Below are 23,803 nucleotides of genomic sequence, written 5' to 3' on the forward strand. Positions count from 1 at the left end.
GTGAATTTAAAAAATATGTTTTGCTATGTTTTTTTTGTTTTCTCTGATGATTTTGATGTATTGATATAAAAAATAAAGTAAAATTTAAAAAATTATTTTTAAAAAATACTATGCATTATAATATCAAATACACATTAAGTTTGATTAATCAAATCATCCATCTTCTATAGAGTGATAAGATTGGATTGATGATGTGTGCCATGCATCCTCCCATGAACATAAAGTTAGTCGCTTTCGGGAGATGTTGATGTTGAAGTATGGGATATGATATTGATTCCAATATCTTACCAAACATGAAAAATTAAAAGGAGAATCATTAATTTGCGATTTATTTTCTATGCGTCTATTATTAGTTATATACATTAGGAAACATCAACTTTCCAGATTTCTATAATGTATCCGAGGAGAAATGTGGGATGGATGTCAATTCAAGTCTTTAGTGATGACTATATAATATAAAAATTCATTTCGGGGGAGACCCATTGTTATAAAATTAATGAATAAAAAAGGTAAAATTTCGTGATGATTAAATCTTTATTTCAATTGAATTATTTACCATTTAAGACTTACATCTCACATATTGTCACTAATCATATGAGATTTATTTTGTTTTAATATGATTTCTTTCTTCCTTTTCTACCTTTGAGGTGTTGTTTCAAGTAATAGATGAATATAATCATCTCAAATTTTTTTTTCAATAAAAGATTGTAAATACAACAGTAATATAAACTAGTCTAGAAATCAAATATTGATGTCCTAGTAATTCAGTCTCCACTAGTTCTGTTATAAATACAAGATGTCAAGAACATCTCATGAGTTTTTTTTTTTTATGGCAGGTGTAAAATTATAACATATCAAGTTTAGTAGATTAAAACCTGATCCGATTGATTTTTTTTAAGATGATGTTGGCCCAACTTTGTTTTTTAAGATTTTAAATGCTATTTTTTTAATGTATTTAAAAAATATTATGGTCATGAAAAATTCTTTTATAGTGTCATTTAACTTGACTTAATGGACCAATCCTGAAACCTCCCGACTTAACTCCTTGTACTGAGCTTCAAATTAAACCATTGACAATCACTTCAATATGAGGTGGTTGATTTAGTGAGTCTAAATACATCCTAGATAACTGGTAAAAAATGTCTTGACTTACAGAAAATTCAACATGATATTTATTTATTTTAATATTAAAACAATAATATATTAGATTAACCTGAATTAATTTATCATATTCACATCTTGAATTATTAAAATAATCACCAATTTAGCTTTTTGTCATTTTCTCTTCTATGCCCTTATTCTCTTCTCTTTTAGGTTTTCATTAACCTCGAATGGATCCAAGAATAAATTATTGAAGAGTTATTAAAAAATTAAAAAACTAAATAAATTGAACAAGGAGTGTAAAAGGTGCATGGCATGTATAATACATATGCTAGTGTGAGAGAGAAGGCGATGCATGAGGGAGGCCCATGGCTTCCTACAATCTTCGATAATGGTTTTTTTAGTACCGCTGGAATCTTCCCGTAGGGGGGCTACTTTTATGGCGGCGTGTAGCGGTGATGTAGCGTCGGTGAGGCTTTAACAACCCATTTTTGTCTTCTTTCCTTCCCTTTTTTTTCTCAAACTCTTGAAAAACAAAAATTCCCAACAATTTTTTTTAAATTAAATATCAATTAAATAATAAGATTTTTTTTTACTCTCAAATTAATACAAAATAATCAAATTAAAGAAATATATACTTTACAACTCCACGATATATTATTTTCTATAAAAAGTGAATAATACTTAATTTCGATCAAATTGTTTTGTTTATTATTATTGATTTATGATTTAAAATAAAGTCCTAGAAAAATTAAAATTTACATATTTGATAAAATATTTTTATCTAATATTAAATTAAATAAAGAATTAGTATATAATCATTAGAAAAGTCCTTTATTGTTGAGAGAGAGAGAGAGAGAGAGAGAGAGAGAGAGCTCGGCGTTCCTAAAGCTCAACACAAGAAGTAAGGTCCATGATCAACAACACCAACCAGTATCATTACAAATCCATATCAAGAGCTGGGCCACAATTGGATTCCATCGCTATTGGGTTTTGGGATTTAATCTAAACTCAAAAGCCCATAATATCCAGTTTGTAAAGAGAAAAAAACACACAGGAAAAAGTTGCGGAAAGAAACGCTTGCAAAGGAGGAAATTAGATTACAACAGTGAATAACATTTTAGCTCCAGAGAGAGAAGAGAGAAAGCGACTAGCAGGAGCAATGGAGGCGGAATTGAAAGAGATGCTTAACGATCTTGATTCTCTCAAGCAATCACTGCCTGATCCTTCAAATCTTGCATCTTCAATTCTTAAGGTAATGGAATTTGCTTGATTTCTTTCTATCTATCTACCTCCTATTCTTTGATCAGTTTTTATTAATCAAAACCTACTCTGCTGTGAATTGATTTTTACTTTTTTTTTTTAATTTAATGAAGCTGCAATCGCGTGTTGAGCATCTCACGAAGCTGGCAAAGTCTGCACCTGTTCGGCGCACGAAAGTCCAGGTTTGTATTTAATTTTATTTGTCTTGAGGGGCTTTTGAGCTGTTGGTTAGTATATAGGATTGTGATTATTTTTTTGGTTGTTGGTGGTGGCAGGATATGAGCGCGGAGGTGGTAGATAGCAATCCATATAGTAGGCTAATGGCACTTCAGAGGATGGGTATTGTGGACAATTATGAGCGCATTCGGGACTTCTCTGTTGCCATTGTTGTCTGTATTTATCTCCTCTTCCTCTTTCTTTTACCCTTTTAGGATTTAATTCGACATTGAAATTGTAAAATGCCTCTCGTACACTATGATGATCTGCCACCCCAATAAGTAGCATGCATTCTATGGTTTCTTAACTCATTAAGTGCAACAAATATATGTAACAGACGTTTGTGTTGATATACCTTGTGTTCAATTTTTTGTTTGTTTTCATACTATCACAGGGAATTGGTGGTGTTGGCAGTGTTGCGGCTGAGATGTTAACAAGGTGTGGCATAGGTCGTCTTTTGTTGTATGATTATGACAAAGTGGAGTTAGCTAACATGAATAGGCTTTTCTTCCGTCCGGAACAGGTTTTTCACTTTCACTCGCTTCTTTCTTATTGTAAACTTTGTGGATACAACATGCTTTTCAACAAAATTACTCAACATTTTTCTTTCTTTTTTATCATATGAGTAAGTTCTTTTCTTTACTCAAGTTAAATGTGCTGATTAATATATTTGTTTGAAATTGTATGAAAAATCATGTTTGTACTCGTTATTTAGAAAAACTTTTGCATTTATAGGTTGGCATGACAAAGACTGATGCTGCCAGTCAGACCCTTTCAGACATCAATCCTGATGTCGTCCTTGAGGTGAGTGTCCTCAAAAAAGTTGTTCCGTGTCTTGTTTTGCACATGCAAATGCTCTCTTTTTGTTTTTCTACTATTCTTGTGTGCGGGTTGGGGCCGGGGGTGTCTTTGGTCATAATATAGGGACTTGGCACAGTGGAAAGGACAAATATAGGGTAAACATTTATTATCTAACTATATAATCTGGTAGTGTGTTGCTTCATTTCTTCTGATAATTTGCATTTTGGCCATTCAAGTGCCCGGCTTTGATTAATTTTGCATCTGAGTTCTCTGAAAATGATAACAGGAGAAAGAGTAATTGATTATATTCCTATTATTACTGTATACTGATTGGTTCTTTCTTGTTCAGAGCTTCACATTGAACATCACGACAGTGCAAGGATTTGAAACCTTTATGTCAAGTTTAAGAAATAAATCATTTCGCCCAAATAAAGAAGGCAGTGGAGTAGATCTCGTTTTGAGCTGTGTGGATAATTATGAGGCAAGGATGGCTGTTAACCAGGTAAAGAAGTCTGTTATATTAAGTATTCATTTCCTATTTTGTGGTTTTGATTTGGCATGTAAAAGCCCAATAACCTACCGTGTAATGTTTTTGTTCTGATGCTTGTCATTTTCGAATTACTTTTCATTGACTTGTCTAGTTCATTTTAAAAATTCAAATTTAGTATTTTATTGTCACCTTTTATGAATTTAATATTCTTTTAATTATTATAGATTTCGTATATAATTTTCTCATGTATATGCAGGCTTGCAATGAGTTGAATCAAACATGGATGGAGTCTGGTAAGCAACATCATTCTTAAATACTGATTTATTCGATAATCAGAAGAGTTAAGTCTCAAACTGCTTTTGCATAAACAAATGCGTATCAGTGTGACATATAAAAGGGTTTCAATACATGCTTCCATGAAAATTCTGTTTTGGATCCAGTCCAGAGTAAGCTTAAGCTTCTCCGGTGTCTGTCTCTATTGATTTGCAGTAACATGTTGAACATGACAAGGTGGATTTGTATAACCTGTTCTTGCTGCATAATGCCTTAGGATCATTGGATGCTTTCCATGGAGTTTGAATTGTTTCTAGTACAATTTGTTCTGAACTGTCGAGCCTCATTTGTCAGCAACAAATATTTAGGACACTTTATTCCTATGCAACAGGAATGCGTATGTTCAAATTCCATGCATGAAATATAAATGGAGTTGAAGTTGCAAGTCTGAGCCTTATAAATTCTTGTGCTTCTAGTTTTTTGTTTGCATAGTTCATCTGCTTTTTATACCTTGCGTCATTTGGCACACCTTCTTGGCACCCATCAATGAGATTAAATGAAGAGTTTTCTTGGCAGGTGTATCTGAGGATGCAGTCTCAGGTCACATACAACTGTTGATTCCTGGAGAAACTGCTTGTTTTGCATGTGCACCTCCTCTTGTATGTTCATTTACTTATCTGGGTATTTTGATTAATGGAGTTTCAGTGTAGGATTAGTGACCTTAATGCAAGATTCTGAAGTTGTTTTTTAAATTCTTATTGTGGCTTCATAATTTTATAAATAAAATCAATTTGGGATCAAGATTTTGTTGCTTTTTTATCGAATATTAAAGGATTTCACTTTTATTAGGTTGTGGCATCTGGAGTAGACGAGCGTACTCTCAAACGTGAAGGAGTCTGTGCAGCATCTTTACCTACTACCATGGTAATTCCTTCACAAACTTTGTTAAATGATCTCATTTCTAGAGGTAACTCCGATACAGTGATGTCTAGCTGGAATGTTATTCTAATTGTGAGGAATATTATGTAAACTTTTGGATAGGCATAATGGCTCCTGGTGGTGCCTTTACATAAAAGCTTTTTTTCCCTTGTCAACAGATAGGCATAATGTATTACATGACACCTGATTTTATTTTGCTGCATTGGATATTAATGGCTTGTGGTTTTGAATTTTTATTTCATGTTTTAATATCCAGTTATATGAATTGCATTTCAGGGAGTTGTTGCAGGGCTTTTAGTGCAAAATACGCTGAAGTTACTGCTACAGTTTGGACAAGTGTCTCCTTACCTGGTAAATTTCATGTTAACAACTGCCTTCCCCCATCTTTCTCTCTCTTGTTTTTTTTTTAATGATCGTTCAAGGCCTCAAGCAGAATTTAACAAGGTTATAGAACTTTATGTTTCTCTTCTAACCTAGTTTTCTTATCAAATTAGCAAATGCATGTTGATTATCCTGACTGATCTAGATAGGTTTTGGCTTTAATGCATGTTGCAGGGTTACAATTCTCTTAAAGATTTTTTCCCAACCATGGAAATGAGGCCGAACCCTCAATGTTCAAATGCTGCTTGTCTGGAGCGTCAGGTATCATAAACAGATCTGCCTTGATTTGCTACCAGATATCTTTCTGGAAAAACCTATTAATATGACATATTTTGTTTTCTTGGTGATAGTAAGAATCATACTTATTGTGCAGAAAGAATACCTCCTTGTAAAGCCAGCTAGGGACGCTGCAATTATAGCCAAGATGGAGGCAGAAGCACTATCAGTTCCAGAAGGCCCACTTCATACTGATAATGAATGGAACATCAGGTGGTTCTCAGGGTGATATAGTGGTGTATATACTACGATATATAGGTCTATAGCATGTAAATGAAACATATTTCGTGTTCAAACAATGTTAAAATATGATCATATGCAAGTGCTTTGGTCTACCAATTGCTTTAGGAGAGAAGTTAGGCATGTTTTGACAAGAGTTCTTTTCCTTCATTACTTATTTATCATGTGATTTTCTTTTCCTTTCTGTGGAGCTGAGGCAACATGTTCACTTGCTGTTCTTTGGTGTTTCTTCAGTGTTGTCGATGATAGTGCGCCAGAAAGGACAGATGCCACAAGTTCAGGTGATATTTACTGCTATATGACATTTCGATGCAATAATGCTATTCACACTACAAAAACAAGAATAGATGGCAAGAAATTCCAAGCCATCAGACTGGTGGAACCTGCCAATAACTTTCACATTAGTCATGTGATTGGATGACTCACAATTTTCCTTGTTATTTTTTTATTGTGAAATAGCATTACTCTATCAACATTTGGTCCTAATTTCCTTGCAAGGTTTTCAGTAAACTACACTTATTCAATCTATAGCCTTGAGGCCCAAGGCTATGAACCCTGAAAAGCCACCATCTCCTGGCAATTGCTGGCTGGAGCACCAGATTTGCACCCCATCTACAAATAAAGAATAAAATGAGCAGTTAAATACACACACGTCCATGTTGTAGAGAGGCCAGTGTTTGGTCTTAGAACCATTCCATGTTAACATTGTGTCTGAATCTCAAATTTTTGGTATTGCATTGTTGTCCAAATGGTGCTCTCCTATTCAACATGTTGATTTTCTTTTTTCTTGTCCATTTTAGATGCTCTTCCTGAAGGTCTTACTCGTGAGCTCCCAGCTGCGGACGAGTTTCAAAAATTCCCTGCTGCTGAACCAGCTACAGCCACTTTTGACGACATTGAAGAACTTCGGAAACAACTTGATGCCCTAAATGCTGACTGATTAAGGTCCAATATTAGCATTTAGTGCAGATACAACTACAAAGTCAGGCGACGGAAGAGATTCTATTTGACCAAGCCCTCTCTTGGGTGAACAAGCTTCCTTTTTTTCAGCTTTCGATAAGGGAGAACTCAGCTGTGCATTGCTGTTGTTCCCTTGTCCCCGTTTTTTACCGTGCCCATGTTTCCAACATTGTTGTTGTGTACCAGTCGAATTAATTTACTCGGTTTTAAACAAAACCAAAATTTACTGCGGCGGCAAAAATGATTTCTGGCTCGACACGCACGCACAAGGTCAAGGGCATTAGAATTTCGGCTAATTGCATGTCTTAAATCACCCAATTAAGTTTACCCCAGGTTAAGAACATCGATAATGTTCACGCATAAAACAAAGGAATCTCATTCTGATGCACCAGTAAAAGCTAAATCCAAAAGCCCTTTAAAGAGTAGAAAGGGTGATCTACTCGATAAACAACAGCACGGGATAACAGCCCAGCTGAAGAACAGGAGCACAACCAGGCTTGATCATATAACTATAACTGATAATCAGGCTTGGCAAATGAAGAGCAGTAGTCATTATCTAGGGATCTTCGAACTTGATCAAAATTTGGTCCATCCGGGGTTGATGTTTTCTGACCTGCCATTGAAAGTACAAAAACAATTAAAAATTGGCTATGAAACGCAGTTACATCCCAAAGCCACTGCAAATGATTCATTGAGGGTTGATGAGTTTGTTAATGTGCGCCTGCATGAGCATGTTACAGATATACTTAATGAGGTCATCGCACCTTAAACAGTTTGGTACATGTTTCACCATGACATGTTAAGGACTGGTTATCAGTAACAGCTAACGCGAAATTTGATGTATCAGAGGAAGTGTTTTGGTCAAACTAAACTCGGTGGGAGCTTCAAGATAGATTAACTGTTCAACAAAACTTACATGAAACATCAAAACTTACTTTAATACCAGCCATGGACAGCAGCTTGTGTGAAGCAATATACGCAATATCTGAATTGTTTAAGTTTTTCTCTACAAAATATATAACTTCAGAGACGCCAGACTGCAAGGAAGGCAAGCTAAATCCATTTAGAAATTAACAATGAAAGGCAAGGAAAGAGGATATTGGCAGACAGCACTAACACTTGAATGAGGCACATTTCAAGAACTTAAAAAACAAATACCAGCATGATGGCAAAGAGTTACGTCCACCGAGAGCTGATTTTTCACAATAAAAGAAAATTCATTTAGATCGTATACTAGTTCCATGTTACATTCCAAACATTTAGTCAAAATGATGGGGATCATATCACGTAGCTATAGTTGAGCACTGCAGGTTGCAACCTAATGTCTTATTCAGCCTGGTTGGAAAGATATCAACTGAAAACATAAATTATAATGTTCTTATCCATCCATGTTTCAGGTTTCCAGTATGCTTTCAAGTATATGTTGATATTCAAAAGCAAGTACACATCACTCTGTAAACAGGAAGTGTTTTAAAATTGTAAAGGGCAGGTTTAAACAATGGAAATGTCCCTCAGTTTTCCAGATTAACCAAACTCTAATGGAACTGTGACCTACTTCTTGACAAAGGAGGAACGGAAGCAGTACATTCTATCTATTTGCCTGCTCATAATGTATACAAAGCACACAAAAACGAGAAGGAAATCCTCAATGAGGCACTCGTATAGCATATAACATAAGGAAGCGTGGTTAACAAACCTGAATGATTATCTTGGCACATTCATTGCAGGGGAACATAGTCACATAAAGCCTCTGCAATAATATAGAGGGAGAGACACTTCTTAGTTCTATTGGTGAGAAACAGCCTTTATTTTAAAGAATGATCACTAGAAAACTCAGAGAACATTATCAATAATTATGCACGATATTGACGCACCTATACTCGTTTCAGAATGATAATATATCTTTAATTCCGGTCAAACCATATAGTGGAAGAAGAGTTTGTTTGTGTGTGTTCAGGGTGGGGGATACAAATTGGATATAATAGGAAATGAGACAATTGCTTACCTGCCCAGCAGCAGAAGCATGATTTGTGTTCAGAATAGCATTGACTTCAGCATGACAAACATAACTACAACAGACAATTAGAGGTATTAGCTCGAAACCTGAAGCTATAGATATTAGCCAAGTCAAAAGGCAATTTAGTCAAAATCTCAATGAAGCATGAGTATTGGACAATATGATATTTACAGTGGTGGCGGAGCAAAAATTTTACTTCTTGCACTAAAAAGCAGCTTTTCCTAGCACATCAACTAATTAGCAAGAAAAAGTGTAAATGTAAAATATGATAACTACAAGTCTCTCTCTGTGTGCGAGTGAGTGTAGCAGAAAATGTATCATATGAAGCAGCAAGATCAAAAGTGGAGTCAATGAAAGCACAGACACTTACGGGTACTTTGTCTCCAGAGGATCCCCAGATTTAGATTTCTGAAACATTACAGGGTAAGTTCATTACATGTAATTCCTGGATGATATGATAAACGTGAATATCATATACCAACCTTTGCCCAGGGAAGCTTGTCATCTGAACAACCTCTTGGAAATCCATTATAGCCAATGCCTGACCAAAGATTAACATGATAATTGAAAACATCACAATGTACATGAGTATTATTGTCATCATCAAACTCAAAAACAACCGCATAACTGCTGTTCTACCATAACCAGAAATATATCACCAAACTAGAGTTACCGTTTATTTATCTTCTTAAGAGAGGAATAGAACCACTGATGTAAAAGAAGCCAGAAAAGCAATAAGCAAAAGCAATTGGTTCGCAATCTCAAAGAAGAAAATCATTTTATTTAAATTACCAATCTCATTGAACCATTTCTTATTTGTTATTAGGAGAATCTAAGTGTTCACTTCTGTAGATGTCATCAATCCTTACTATTCATATTCTCATTTTCAATTTCACTTTAAGAAGGAATTAAAAAACAAATGGAGTTCAAGATTCATAACTAAAAGGTAAAGAAAACTACATGCAAAATCAACTTACCAAGAATTATGCCATTTTGACTAACCAAACAAGCCCCAACCTACAACACCAAATACATATTATCAAACACCTACAGTATCAACCAAACAAAGCATTTCAAGAACCAGAAAAAATAAAAATAAACATTCAAAGATCATGACCTGCCTGTTTGGATCTTTAGATCTTTCAGCTGATAAAAACGCAATTGCCATGAAATAATCATCCCATGATAGATACCTGAAACCAAATCATATAATAAAAAACAAAACACTTCAAACAGTACAGTTAAACAGTGAAAGCTTCAATCTTTAATAAATGAAGAAAAAAATCAGCGTGTGAAATTCGACTAACTCTTTGCGTTTGGAAGGATCAAACGGGCTCTGAATAGAGCATTTCTTCGAAACGTCACCGTTTGGAACCGATTTGGTCTTGGATATCAACCGCTTCCTGGAGTTGCTGTTGCTGAAGTAGAGGAAGCGAACTGCAAAAGCAGAAGCTAGAGCTCCGAAGACTGTGGCTGTCGAGACAAGTGCAAGCTCTCGAGAATTCATTGGAGTTTGATTTAACTAAGAAAGTGCGAGAAAATGAGAAGGAAAGTTTATCTCTGTTTTTCTTTCCCTTCTTCTCTTTTCTTGTGTTTGTTTCGCGAGAAAATTAGATCGGGAATCGGATTGGCTAGGGGTCGTACGGAAATTAGCGGGAAGAATTTACGAGGGAAAGTAGGAGGGAGATTCCATTTCCCGCGCGTGGAAAACGGACGAGAGAGGGGCGATATTTTAGATACGGGTCGGATAGTATGGGTTATTCAATCAAGTCGGGCTTAGCCCGTTTGATAAAAAAATGTAGAAAAAAAAATCGCATATGATTTTTTATATTAATGGTGTGATGATATTTTTAAAATGTGGTTGTAGTTGTTTTTTAAAATATTTTTTATTTAGAAATATATTAAAATAATATTTTTTTATTTTTTAAAAATTATTTTAATATCAGTGTATCAAAATGAGCTAAAAACACCAAAACAATATTAATTTGAAGCAAAGAAAAAATAAAATAAATTTAATTTTTTTAAAAAATATTTTTGAAATGCAAAAATAAACATGATCTTATTGTGTATATTAAAAATCTATGTGTATATTAAAAATCTAGTTCGATAACGAACATGTTTGTTTTACTAGATTATGAATAAATAATCATTTTTTTACTTGGAGAAAAAATTAATCTCCATAACTAATTTATGGTGTATTTTTATATTTTCTCCTTCTTCAATTCTAAACAAAGGAGATTCACTTCATTTCTTGACTTTCTGAGTTCAAAATTTTTATTAAATTTCTCTAATTGCATCAATTTAAAGATTATATTATTAAGATTGTTTAAAGAGAGACTTAATCTTGATTAGCATGTAAGCTATCTAAGATTCTATTTGACATTATAAATAAGAAAAATATATTCCCTTCTCTCATAGATCCAAGGCAAAAAAATGAACTTATCAAGCTGAGTTGTTGAGAACAAAAGGTTGTTTGAAATTATAATTCCGAAAATAAAAAAATTAAAAAACTATCAGGGCTTAGTTTTTCAATGGAACCAAGACAAATTGCATCGTGGATAAAGATAAATTGATAACCATTTTTCCCAATCTAAAAAAGCTTAATAAATTGTCTACTAAAGATTTATTAGTTATTATTAGATTAATCAGAGACAAGTTATATTTTTTTTCATTTTTAAAATAGAATATAATAACTAAATTATCATTAAAAATAAAATTTATTTAAGTGGCATCTAAGATCTTTTTTGACTTTTAACTTTTTAAGCGCAATGAAATGATTAAATTACTATTAAAAGCAAAAAAAAAAATCTAAAATGATATCAAATGGTTTTTTTTATATTTTCATCTTAGTTTTTTTAGTTATAATCAAGTTTACTTTAGGGAATTTTGGTATTTTAATAAATATAAAATATTATTAAAAACAAAAAGGTGGTTGGCGCATGCAACAAATATGTTAGCTTCTAAAGGGTCTCTGACGTCTTCAGACAGCGCATGAAGTATCGTGTGGTGGCTAAACGACGTTTACCGCGATGGCATTGATATAGTCTTGGTGTCCCCTCTCTCTTTAGGTGACATGTGTGGCTTACAAGTCTTCAATTCGGTGTCGACAACCTTTTCTATTTTTTTTTGTTTCATCTCTCCTTCTTGATCTTAACACCTGACCTTCAAATTTTTTAAATCAACCTTTTAATTTGTTTTTTTTTCAAATTTAATCTTTGTTCTTTTGATCATAATTTTAAAACCCGACCTGATCCAGTGGGTCAACTCAGGACTCGACTGACCCGAGGCTGGAACCGAGTCGAGTTTATGAAAGAATAAGAGAAGTCAAAAACTTGGCTGACCCAGTTGACTCGATGACTCAACAATATCTAGTTGTAACCCGTTGACTATTTATTTTTTTTAACCAAAACGATGTTGTTTTGATTTATAAAAAAAATTTAGGGTTGACCCAGTCAAAACCAATGACCTGAGCCTTGGGTCGGGTCAACCACCAGGCCAGGTTTAAAAACACTGATTTTAATTCCTGTTTATTTTATTTGAAATGATTTATATAATTGAAAATGTTTTGCAATTTCAACATCTTTTTTTTATTTGTCAGATTTAATCTCCATTCTTTTGATTGTTATTTATTTTATTTGATATAATTTTTAAAATTAATTGTTTTTATGATTTCATTCTCTTTCAGATTTTTTTCCTATCAAATTTGATTCACAATCATTTTATTGCTATGTTTTTTTTTAATTTTATCCTTAAACATTAAATTAGTTGTGAATTGAGTTTTTTAATTGAGTATGAGTCTAGGATTTTATGAGTTGCAAGTTTAGGAGATCAATTTCAAATTCTTTTTTTTTTAGTTCATATTTTCTTAGTTTTATTCGTCATCATTTATTTAATGGGAGATTGAACTCTGCTATTTTTTTATTTGCTTCCTACAGGATATTTCACTAGTTTTAAAAATAACTTGGGTTATCTTGGGTCTTTTTATTTGTCGATCTTAAACATAAATTTAAATTTTTAAAAGAAATTTTGTTTCTAAACTAAACTAAATTAATTTATTAAATAAAAGCATGAGATACTCATATCATGATATTTTATTTGGTTTGCTTTTCATATCATTGCTCTAACAACACGGTAGATTTTTTTGGTGTTGTCGTGCAGCCTTTCACAATGACTTTAGAATTGTCTCAGTGAGCTCTTTTTGACAGTGAAACAATGTCCGCGGTAGAATGATAGCGAGTCTCCAACATACTTTTCTTTCTTTTTCTTCCAGGTATGATATTGACAATATATTTTTTATAGTTAATTATTGTCAAAAAAATTTGTTCGCTTTTATTTAATGTCGATGTTTGTTTTCTCTAATCATATTATTAAATTAACTAAATTTATTGAACTTGGTTAAGTCAATGATTCGAGTGTCAGATTTTTCTTGCTTTTTTAAAAATATTAAATTTGTTTGAACATATTTTTTTTACATTAAATAAATTTTGACTCAATCCATAACGTAGCCTAGAACGTAGCTCGGACCACTAGTATATTCTCCAAGCTCACCTTTTTTTTTTTAATTAGGATGGACAAAGGTGGAACTAAATAAAAATATTCTTATAGTTTTTCTCAATAGTGCATGATTAATTTGTTTTAGTGCCATAACTTTTTTTATGATGTAAAAATATTGTTTATATTTCTTCCTTTTAATAAGTATTTTATAGTTTTTTATTGTACAATGGTTCACGAAAAGAGAAAATGTTGATGTTTTTCATGTATAACAGGTGTTAATTATTATATATATTAAAAAAAGTTCAAGGTTGATATTTCTTACAATAATAATAATAAAAAAGAGCCAGAACCTACAATTTTCGAAGCATAAATATTTGAAATTCGATCATTTAATTATGAAAGTACAGATAGCTAAACTAAATGGAAAAAAGAATAGCATCTTAATTAACATTAACATTTTCTTCTTCTTCTTCAAGATTTTGAATTCTCCTTGAAAACACTCAAGCCTAAAGAAAACTGGACATGGTATTATTTTCATTTTATCCAATATATATAATAAACACTCATACACACACTCTGCTCAAGAACATGTGGGAGCGAGAACGATTGGCTTGAGAGCTTATAATATATACCAGCAAGCTGTGAAAAATAACAACATTGACTCTACAAATTCTTAATATGCAGCCAAAACCTTACAAAAACCAGGAACATGCATGCATCGTCTCTAATTCCCAATAAATTTCTCCATGTATCGGTCCAGGCACGACAGTACTCATGCATGAATGGCCAATAAAAAAAACACCAGCAGTACTATGTTAGGTCTCATATATATGATAAAATAAATCTGGTAAGACCTGCACGTTGCGTAGGGTTATCGTAAAAAAAAAAACTGGTTAGGCAACTTTAAAGGAACCTTTCTAGCTCATATGCATGCATGGGCCAGGACCCTGGCGAAGAACAATGGTGCTAGAGGTGCTTAGTTGGAGTCCATGTATATAAATCATTGTCCTCACTGACCTCTATCACCACCTCACCACTGCAGACTACTGGCATTGTTGATTATTATAGGCAAGTTATTTATATCGAATTAGCTAAATGTGGATATATAATGTAATAACCTTCAATGAAATAAAATATCTTTAAATTTCTCACAAGCCTTATATGCATAGTTGTTAGATTTAGTCTGGTACCAACCCAATTTAGGGTTTAGATCGCTGGTTGCTAAATCAATTATCAGGTTAGTAGGTCGAATGTCTTTTATAAAAAGATAAAAAAAAATTATCACTGACATGGTTGGATCTTACTTGAATTTTATTGCGTTATTTAAATTATTACTTGACATATTAAAGGTATAACTCAACTGGTTAGACCCTGAATTTATTTTCTAAAAATTATTTATTCGAGTCCTACAAACCTTAGAGCTACTAAAGACTTATATAAAAGCTTGTTAAATTAATCAAAATACATACAAGTTTATTTAAATACCTATATTAATAATAATAAAAATATCAGAGTTAAATAACTCTGCCTCCGTACATGCAGCTTCCTCGATTGCTATCACGTTATCACTTTAATCTTGAAATTCAGACCCCATGATTTTAAGTGGAACAATCTAGATGGGGTCCAAAACAATTAGATTTAACACTCTATCTATGGATCTGGTGCTGAAGGGCGAGAGGGTTCAGATCCCATCTCCACACTACTTTTTTAAATTCAATAATTAATATAAATTTCCAAGTCGAAGAAAAATAAATTATTACTTGCACTTTTTAGATGAAAAGAGAGCTTAATATTCAAAAGGTCTGGGAATAAAAAATAAATAAATTCAAGCATCTTTATTTTTCTTGGCTGGAAAGGTAATCGAGCGAGATAAAATATAGAGCAACTTTCATCAATGCATGCAGCTTGTTCATGATAGCCTATGCAGTCAAGAGAATCAACCTTGCACATGCATCTGATGTTTTAAAAGCTCTCTTCCTCGCCTCAACTAGAGATTTATTCCCAGTTCTTTTGTTTTATCCTGTTAAAAATAACGATATAAGAATAAATTAAACCATAAAATATTGTTTTTTTTATTGTATATTGTGAAGATATGCAAACCGAATAAAGCTATTATATTATAATGTGATGATAAAATGAATCTATCATCATTCAACTTTTTTGTTAAATTTTCTTGAGTCATGGGGAAAAATCATCATTACACACGTTCAAAGAAACAATGTGTTTTTACTGTGAAGCTACAATTAATGTTTTTCTAAGGACAGTATATGTATGTTTTTATTAGGGGTTTTAGCTTCTTGAAATGGCATGGATAACTTTAAATTTAAGCATGGAGTTTTTCTTATAAAAAAATAATGTGCTTGAATTATAAAACAAAATATCATGTATATTATATTTGTATTTTAGTTTTACTTGTATCAAGATTGAATCCTATCTTGTGTAACTATCTATTTAGGAGTGTGGTTGCGGTTGTTTTTTAAAATATTTTTCGTGTCGAAATGTATTAAAATAATTTTTTTTATATTTTTTATAAATTATTTTTAAAATTAGCGTATTAAAACGATTCAAAACATGTAAAACAATTAATTTTTAGCAATATTTTTTTATATAAAAAATGACCTGCACATCATTCCTAAATGATACCTACATCACCTATACTTATATGATAATATATGCACCTTTTTTTTGTGTTTATCATTTCTCTTTAAATTTGACCTCCAACCATAATACGATGAATAAACCTGCTTTCTGGGTGAACCAATATTTTGAAAATCTATTATTAGCTTTTTAGAGAAATTATTATAGGAACTTATTTCATCATCTAAAACTATGACCAAATCAATAAAGTTTTTACACATTATTTTATGATGAATACATTAATAATTACTTTGTTTTATAATTATAAATAAATATTATTTCTATAAAATGTGAAAGGATTCATATTCTAATTAAATGTGATTTACTAAATATATATATACACGATATAGACAAATCTAATTATTTATAATAGTTCCTAGCCGTTGGTCCATGATTCTAGATATCATATCAAATTCATATAACAATCTCTGAGCTTTGCAATATTATTTTCTTGCAACATAAAGTTTAATGACATAAAATATGAAATGACAATCCCTTTTCCTAATGTCGGCACAACACCACGAACAAGGATGTGCAAAGCCTTTAAATAGAATTTTGCATATTCCGGAAATCCAGGTTTTATGTTGGAAATCGCCATTATAATTCACTTTAAGGTTCAACACTGAAATCAATCACATCTTACTTTCTTTTTTAATTTTTTATTTGATGGGAAGTGCTTCGCATCTTCTAGTTTTTTCTCGAGAGATTTTCATATTTAATAATTGAGTTAGGTGTCATATCTTTGATTTAAAATGCAATAAGGACGACTTTAAATTCCTATAGTTTTGGATAATAACCTTAACCAAACATTTAACGTGCCTGTATGCTAAATTAATTAGCATAACACTATACAACTCTAATCTTTTAACTTGGTCTTCTTAGGACAATAACCTTGCGTTTTCTCTAAATTACTGACTATGAAATATATTTTCATATTCCATAGTCTTGTTTTAAGGGAAAAGCCTGACTCTATGGGCTCGCTTTAGAAAACGCATTTGAGTCTATTTTTTTTTCCTTACCTCTAATGGGGTTTAAATAACTTTTCTCGAGCCCAACTCTCTATTCTAGATCCCATGCAGGTCCCTTGATATTTTACACTGATTTAATACATATTATTTTGAGTAGAACATAATTCAAAATATCGTAAGGATGAATTTACTTTCCAGCCCTCCTCTCCATAAAAGTACAAGACTCATGAGCTACAAATACACCATAAATCCTTCAAACTCAAGGTTCAAAATCTCTTCATTCATAACATTTTCAACATACATATTCTCAGAGTCTATCTATCTAAAATTTCTTTTAACTTTTTGTCTCTATAAAGTTACTGACTTAAGCATCAAAGAGTTTCCATATCTATCAAAGAGGACCTTTTACTAGCCACATTGGCTTACCTAGCACCATGAGTTACTAATTACTAACCACATAGGCTTTTCATATCAAGCTACCAATGGATTACATTGCTTGAACCAAAAGATTAATCAATTATCTAATATACTAACCTTATTCCTAAGCATTTTGGATTTTGGAGCTCATTAATTGACGTTGTATTTGGAAAACTGATAAAAAGACCATCAGTTTCTAAAACTTTTTTTCTCACATTTCTAGATTATTTCATGGCACACAACCAAGACACATGTAGGTCAGGACTTACCACAAATACTCCTACCTATCCATACTTTCAACAACTCATCAGTTAGGTGTAACTCCTCGCTTAGACCATGTTAAAAACCCAAGGAAAAAGTCAAACCTTACCACCCCAACAAGTTTTAACACTCTCAACAATACACAACGCCCAAGTGCCATAGCTACTGGCCGTACCAGTCGCCCGTATACAATTACACTACCTAAAAGAGACTAAACAAAATGACAATCATAAGAGTCCTTTAAAGGGTCACTTGCGTCATTGTGGTACCCATGACCAAACCAAACTAAACAAAATGACATGATGGAGCATGTATAAAATATGCATGGTAGCTTAAAGTTGGTTGTCCAGGAAAGTGACTCAATGTGCAGAATCTTTTTCATAACCTTTTTGGGATCTGCACGTGCTTAGTATAATAGTTTGGAGCCAAGCTCCATTGAAGGGTTTTGTGGCCTCTATGCCAAGCTAGTGACATGTTTCAATACCGACATGCCAGCCAAGAAAAGCTCTACAGAGCTATTTGGCATTACCTAATAAGAGGGTAAGTCTACTTGGACATATCCGAAGAGGTTCAATAAGGAGATGTTTACGGTGGAAGAATTGTTTAAGTCAATAGCCTTAGAAGCCTTGATAAGAGGGGTAAAAGAACATACCCTTTGAAGAAAACTTTATGTCTTACCAGACTAAAACTTGTTTAAGGTGAAGCAAGTAATGGAAAACCACGTATGAGTGGAAGATGTTAATTTGCTATGACATGAATCTCCTTACTTTTACAAGGACAATCATTATGAGGGAACTTCCAAACAAAATCATTCTCCTAGTAAAAATGAAAGGTCAATGAAGAACTATGAGGGATCAACTCATAGAAACTAGTGTATCCTGATGATTTATAACTCTTTTGAATCAAAATAGGATTATCCATTCAAAGTTATTAAGGTAGTCAAAGCAAACACCTTGACTCCATTTCTAAGACATGTCCTTCTTAATAACCTCCACCATACTTATCACTCAAGTCAAATTTGGATTCATAATCCTCAATATAGATGTAAGTTTTTTTTTAAAAAATAAAATAATATATCTCTGACATACATTTGCTAATTACAAATCTCCAATAGAGGCTTCTAGTCACTCTCATTGAAGGGTTTTAACTTGATCTTCTTAGGGCAATAGCCCTATAATCTCTAAGTAATGGATATGAGGTCTCCCTATAGTAATGAAACATTATCCAGGTGATGTATAAGAGTCTTTCACCAATCTCCACATTTATCAAAGTGAATTTTTTTACAAGTACCAACTACCTTAACTTGCCTGGTACCATTATCTACCAGCTACTAATCACCTGAGCTTTCTATATTAAACCACTAGACATCTTGACTATAAAAAATAAATCATGTTACTTGAATAAAAAAATTAACTAATTATCTAATATATCAATTTTAAAATTAAAAACATCTTAAAATTTTAAGATTCATTAATCAGCCTAGACTTTTTTAGAATGTGTTTGGCAGTGTGGTAATAGTTATTTTTCAAATAACTTTTTGTGCCGAAATACATGCCAATGATTTTTTTTTAAAAAAATTATTTTTGATATCAACACATCAAAACAATCTAAAACGTACAAACCATATTAAATTTAAAAAAAAATTTAATTTTTTTTAAAAACACGGTGCAAGAACATTCTTAGACAAAAGGATTAATGTAAAGGATTTTTAATCCTGACATGTAGATTTTCTTAAGACAAGACAACATGTTCAATATTTATCAATAAAGTTCTTTTCAATAACACTGTACGAAAATTGTACTCCTTGGAGTTAGCTTTTGTATTCATTAAAACTACCGAATCAATTAATAATAATAAAAAATACTAAATACATATTTTTTCTTAAACGGAAGATGAAATGGATATAATCTCGACACGGACAGCGTCTCTTAAAGCAACATTGAAAGGGCAAAAAGGGAAAAAGAAATCAAGTGGAAGCACTGAATTGGAATAATGGAAGGCAGGAGAAGGAGCATAAAAACGAGGATATGTTCGTTGATACCCACAGGATAGATATTGTAGGAATAAGAAAGGGGAGGGCTTTCCCTTCACAATTTGCCCACAGAAAACATGGCTGAGAAGTGGAAGAGTCAGTACCCACAATCATGGTCAGTCTCCTCTTTCTGCCCATACCACGTGCCACTCCCACCGTGGAGCGTGGGCTGCCGAGTTAGAAAGTGGAGAGCTTTTTGTCCTCAGGCCCGACAGCTTTAGGCCTACCATAAAGCTACTTATGAAAAACCCATCTCTTTCCATACATTAATAAAATCTTACTGTAATTAATTTTAATTACAGTATCTGATCTGAATTTATTTAATAAATAAATTTAATTTACCTGGAAGAGATAAAATTTAATTAATTTTATTTTCTTCATTATCTTTATCATCTTCTTTTTATTTGTTTAAAAGACTTTGAAAAAAAATAAATAAAAGAATATTTTAAAAAAGTTATTTTTAATATTAATTCTCTATTTTTATAATTGTAAATAAGGAGAATTAATCTCTGATTTAAAATTTATAAATTAAATTCAATTCAAAGTATTCCAAACATACCGTAAGTGATTTAACTATTAGTTATATATTACATAGGTTGTGTTTGAATAATATTCCATAATAGAAGGAATAAATATAGAAAAAAACATACATACATATTTGATTAAAGAGACAAAGATAGATAGACATATTTTTCTCTCTCTATATTGTATATGTTTTTTTTTATCCCAAAAAAATAATAAAATAAAATACTAATTGTTCAAATATATTTAATATATATTCCATATTAATACTGCACTGTATTTTACTGAATATTTTATTTACACGTTCACAAGATTTTGATGTATTTAATATTAATCATATGTTTCTTTGACCAAAATAGTACACCATAATTTATTATTATTTTTTTAACTAAAACAGTCTGCCCTATAACTGAAACTAATTTTAAAATTTATAAAAAAAATTAAAAATATTTTCTAATAAAGTAGTGAAAACAACAACAAAAAAAAACTTAATGCACGTGCGTATATAATTATTCACACACCCACACCCCTCCATATCCTCATATCCCAAAAAGATAAAATAAAATAGAAAAGAAATAAAAGATCACAAAGTCAATAAAATAAGTAATTTAATAATAATAATAATAATAAAAGTAAAAAGATGTGAAAAAAAGAGAGACAAACACTTCACTGCATCAACAAAAAGCTACGCATACCTAAATAACGCTATCCGTTATTTCTTTCCCATACTTTTGGCTCTTTCTATAACGGAATTTTCAATCTTCATTCATCATTACCAATATACCCTTCAATGAACCTACATTTACCCTATGTTAATGGACAAGAAAGGAGGTAATCTAGCCATAACAAAAATACAATGTGTTCAAGGTAGTTAAGTCATTTTGCAAGAAAACAATGGGTTTAATGGTAATTTAAGAAAATATATGCGTGTATATATGGGCAGCTGTCTCTGCCACCCCACAAATCTCCCCATTGCCATCACCGTACCGTGGCTTAAACTTCAACCTCTATTCTCTCTGTTTTTTTTTTCAACATGGAAGAGGGAGACCAAAAGGAGCTTCAGCTTCTCCCTTCACAGCTTTCCATAGCTTCTTCTTCTTCCTCGTCTTCTTTATTGGATTCTTCATTGAGGTACAAATCATCAGTGGTGTCTGATCACCACCACCATCACAATCAGTTTGGAGGGCCATCACTGGACTTGCAACTATCGATAAGTGTGAGGCCAATCCAGGCACAATCTAACTGTGTTTTAACAGGTCCCATTTGTGATTTGAGCGATGTGAAGACGGATACGAGCTGCGTTGAGGCCTTGAAATGGCAGGCTGCTGAGCAAGTTAAATTGGCAGCAATTGAAAAGGCTTATGCAGAGAGAGTAAGGGACCTTACAAGGAGGGAGATGGAGTTGGCGCAGTCAGAGTTTGCAAGGGCTAGACATATGTGGCAAAGAGCTAGAGAGGAAGTGGAAAAAGCTGAGAGAATGAAAGAGAAAGCTACAAGGCAGATAGATTCTACGTGCATGGAGATCACTTGCCAGTCTTGCAGGCAAAGGTTCAAGCCTTGAATTGATATCATATCATGCCTTTATGAGATTGAGATGAACTTTTAAACCTTTCATGATGAAGAAAAGTTGGAGTTATTCTAGAGACAAAGTTATCGAGTCTGGATTATATTTGGGTATTGGATTCCTTCTATTTCTTCTTTCAACAATGGAGGGGATAAGATTGATGAAAAGCACACAGCATAAGTGGCAAGACTGAAAAGTTTCCAATGATAATGCCCATTCTGTATTTTATCATTTGTGATGTGTATGTTGATGAAAAAAAATTATTGGCTGCAAAATTTATTTCAATGATGGGATGTTGCACTGCTTTTCAAAAACCAAAATGGAAATTATGAAGAAAAAAATCAATAATTTGTTACTCATAAAAAAAGAGAAGATTCTGTCTCTAGCCACTCGTTTCCATTTTTGAAGCATTTACGAAGGATTGATTCTCAAGACAACAGACAGCAATTGCCATTCAACAAGTTGCAATTTCAGCAAAGCTATAGAGGAAGACTTTGTGGCATAACCATGTTCCATCAGAAAATTATTTCTGTCTTTAGTTTCAAAGAAATTCAAGACTCTGTGCAATTTGTTGAATGAACCTGCACGAACCTTGGGATTTATAATTTGTAACAGATTGGTGATTACAGTCTCCTTGATATTTGCCTTCTCAGCCCTTTTCTTCTTTCTTGCTCCCTTCAATAACAAACAATCATCTCCCAGATTGATATATACATGCATCAAGAATGAAATTTCTGTAGCAAGATTAGAAACTTTAATCTGTAATCACGAAATCAACCCCTTTCCCGGGTCAATAAAATCACTGGATTTTCCAGTTTGTTAAACCATAATTGCTCAGCGGAATGTCAAGGTGCATGACAAGGGATGCTGTATAGGCTTCCATGTCCTCTAACAATTAAGAAATAGACTCCTGAACCAGCTAATCCATATATATTATATATTCTGCTGATGATAAATCAAGTACGGGAACCAATAGTAACCAAAGGATTAAGTTTATGGAGTTGGACTAGGCAGCTTGCCCTAAAATTTTGAGCTACAAGCTCAGAGAGAAGCAGTTTTTCGTAGCTCCTTTCAGTTTTTAGTGAGTTGGGACTTCACAGCCAAAATATTAAACCTATTAAGAACAAGTTCAACTCAATAATATCTGCGCAAGGAAGGAGGAGGGAATAGTGAGGCAGAAAGAATACAATAATTTATTATCTGCAAGTTCTGAGCAGCAGCCACCGAACACCAGAGTTGTGCTTGCAAGTAGAAGATTTGTAGTGGATGTGGATGTGGATGTGGATGTGGATGCTAGTGAAGCTCTAACACATAATGTGGGCTAAATGAGTCAAAACTGATGGCACACTAAGAACCTTGATTTTGATAGAAAGGCAAATGAATCAGAACAAAAAGCAAGTAATATCATCAAGATCAAGACAGGAGGTGCATAGGTAGCTGCATCCACTTGTATTCAACTTCTTAACTTTTGCTGATCAGAAACCAAACACCCACTATCTATGTCTGGGATCCAACACAAAAGAAACATTTTTTTGGACAGGATGACACATTTCAATTGAAAGCATCAGTCAGAGCAATGAACAGTGACACTGCCACCCCTTTCAAGATGTCGTGAGAACGAAAACTAGCTTAATTTGTCAGCAACCTCCAAACATATTTCTCAAATACAGTTAACCTGTCATGGCTGGCTTCAATAATACACTGAATTGATTCTTTGCTGAGGTCAAAACATAATCCAGTGGGGTCAGAGGATCTTGAAGTTTCAAAACTTTGGTCCTCCTAAAAATTACATCTGCTCAACAGCAAGGAAAGCATGGAGAGGAAAAAGAAAGAAAGAAAAGGTAAACATCATCAATTAATTTATTGGCCTTAAGTTGCAGAATCTTGTGAAGGGTTCAACCTAATTAAAGATCAAAAGCATACTCCCCCTTTTCACTTTCTAAACATTTGT

General features: G+C 32.8%; 3 protein-coding genes across 5 annotated transcripts; 2 read left to right on the top strand and 1 right to left on the bottom strand.

Moving 5' to 3' along the window:
• Positions 1 to 2,152: 2,152 nt before the first annotated feature.
• On the top strand, positions 2,153 to 7,181 carry LOC133676121 (ubiquitin-like modifier-activating enzyme 5). Of its 2 annotated transcripts, XM_062097703.1 has the most exons (14): positions 2,153 to 2,356; positions 2,478 to 2,546; positions 2,640 to 2,753; positions 2,975 to 3,103; positions 3,316 to 3,384; positions 3,731 to 3,883; positions 4,128 to 4,164; positions 4,721 to 4,803; positions 4,994 to 5,068; positions 5,360 to 5,434; positions 5,639 to 5,725; positions 5,838 to 5,953; positions 6,215 to 6,261; positions 6,781 to 7,181. In XM_062097703.1, exons 1-14 carry the CDS (start codon positions 2,264 to 2,266, stop codon positions 6,918 to 6,920), a joined length of 1,287 nt encoding a protein of 428 aa, XP_061953687.1. In that variant the 5' UTR covers positions 2,153 to 2,263; the 3' UTR covers positions 6,921 to 7,181. The 2 variants fall into 2 exon arrangements, with proteins under 2 accessions (XP_061953687.1, XP_061953688.1); XM_062097704.1 differs by lacking the exon at positions 2,153 to 2,356 and having other exon boundaries at positions 2,640 to 2,757.
• A 39-nt stretch (positions 7,182 to 7,220) lies between these two features.
• On the bottom strand, positions 7,221 to 10,645 carry LOC133676122 (uncharacterized). 2 transcript variants are annotated; one of them, XM_062097706.1, is made up of 9 exons: positions 10,265 to 10,643; positions 10,075 to 10,150; positions 9,935 to 9,974; positions 9,440 to 9,498; positions 9,328 to 9,365; positions 8,946 to 9,009; positions 8,637 to 8,690; positions 7,876 to 7,977; positions 7,221 to 7,553 (listed from the first exon to the last, which is right to left on the bottom strand). In XM_062097706.1, exons 1-9 carry the CDS (start codon positions 10,462 to 10,464, stop codon positions 7,497 to 7,499), a joined length of 690 nt encoding a protein of 229 aa, XP_061953690.1. In that variant the 5' UTR covers positions 10,465 to 10,643; the 3' UTR covers positions 7,221 to 7,496. The 2 variants fall into 2 exon arrangements, with proteins under 2 accessions (XP_061953690.1, XP_061953691.1); XM_062097707.1 differs by lacking the exon at positions 8,637 to 8,690 and having other exon boundaries at positions 10,265 to 10,645.
• Positions 10,646 to 21,263: 10,618 nt separating this feature from the next.
• Positions 21,264 to 22,137, top strand: LOC133675585 (zinc finger protein SHOOT GRAVITROPISM 5-like). The gene has a single exon (XM_062097011.1). The coding sequence runs from the start codon at positions 21,322 to 21,324 to the stop codon at positions 21,847 to 21,849; it is 528 nt and encodes a 175-aa protein (XP_061952995.1). The 5' UTR covers positions 21,264 to 21,321; the 3' UTR covers positions 21,850 to 22,137.
• Positions 22,138 to 23,803: the final 1,666 nt, after the last annotated feature.

This window comes from Populus nigra, chromosome 16, assembly GCF_951802175.1.
Source record: "Populus nigra chromosome 16, ddPopNigr1.1, whole genome shotgun sequence".
NCBI classification, from domain to species: domain Eukaryota; kingdom Viridiplantae; phylum Streptophyta; class Magnoliopsida; order Malpighiales; family Salicaceae; genus Populus; species Populus nigra.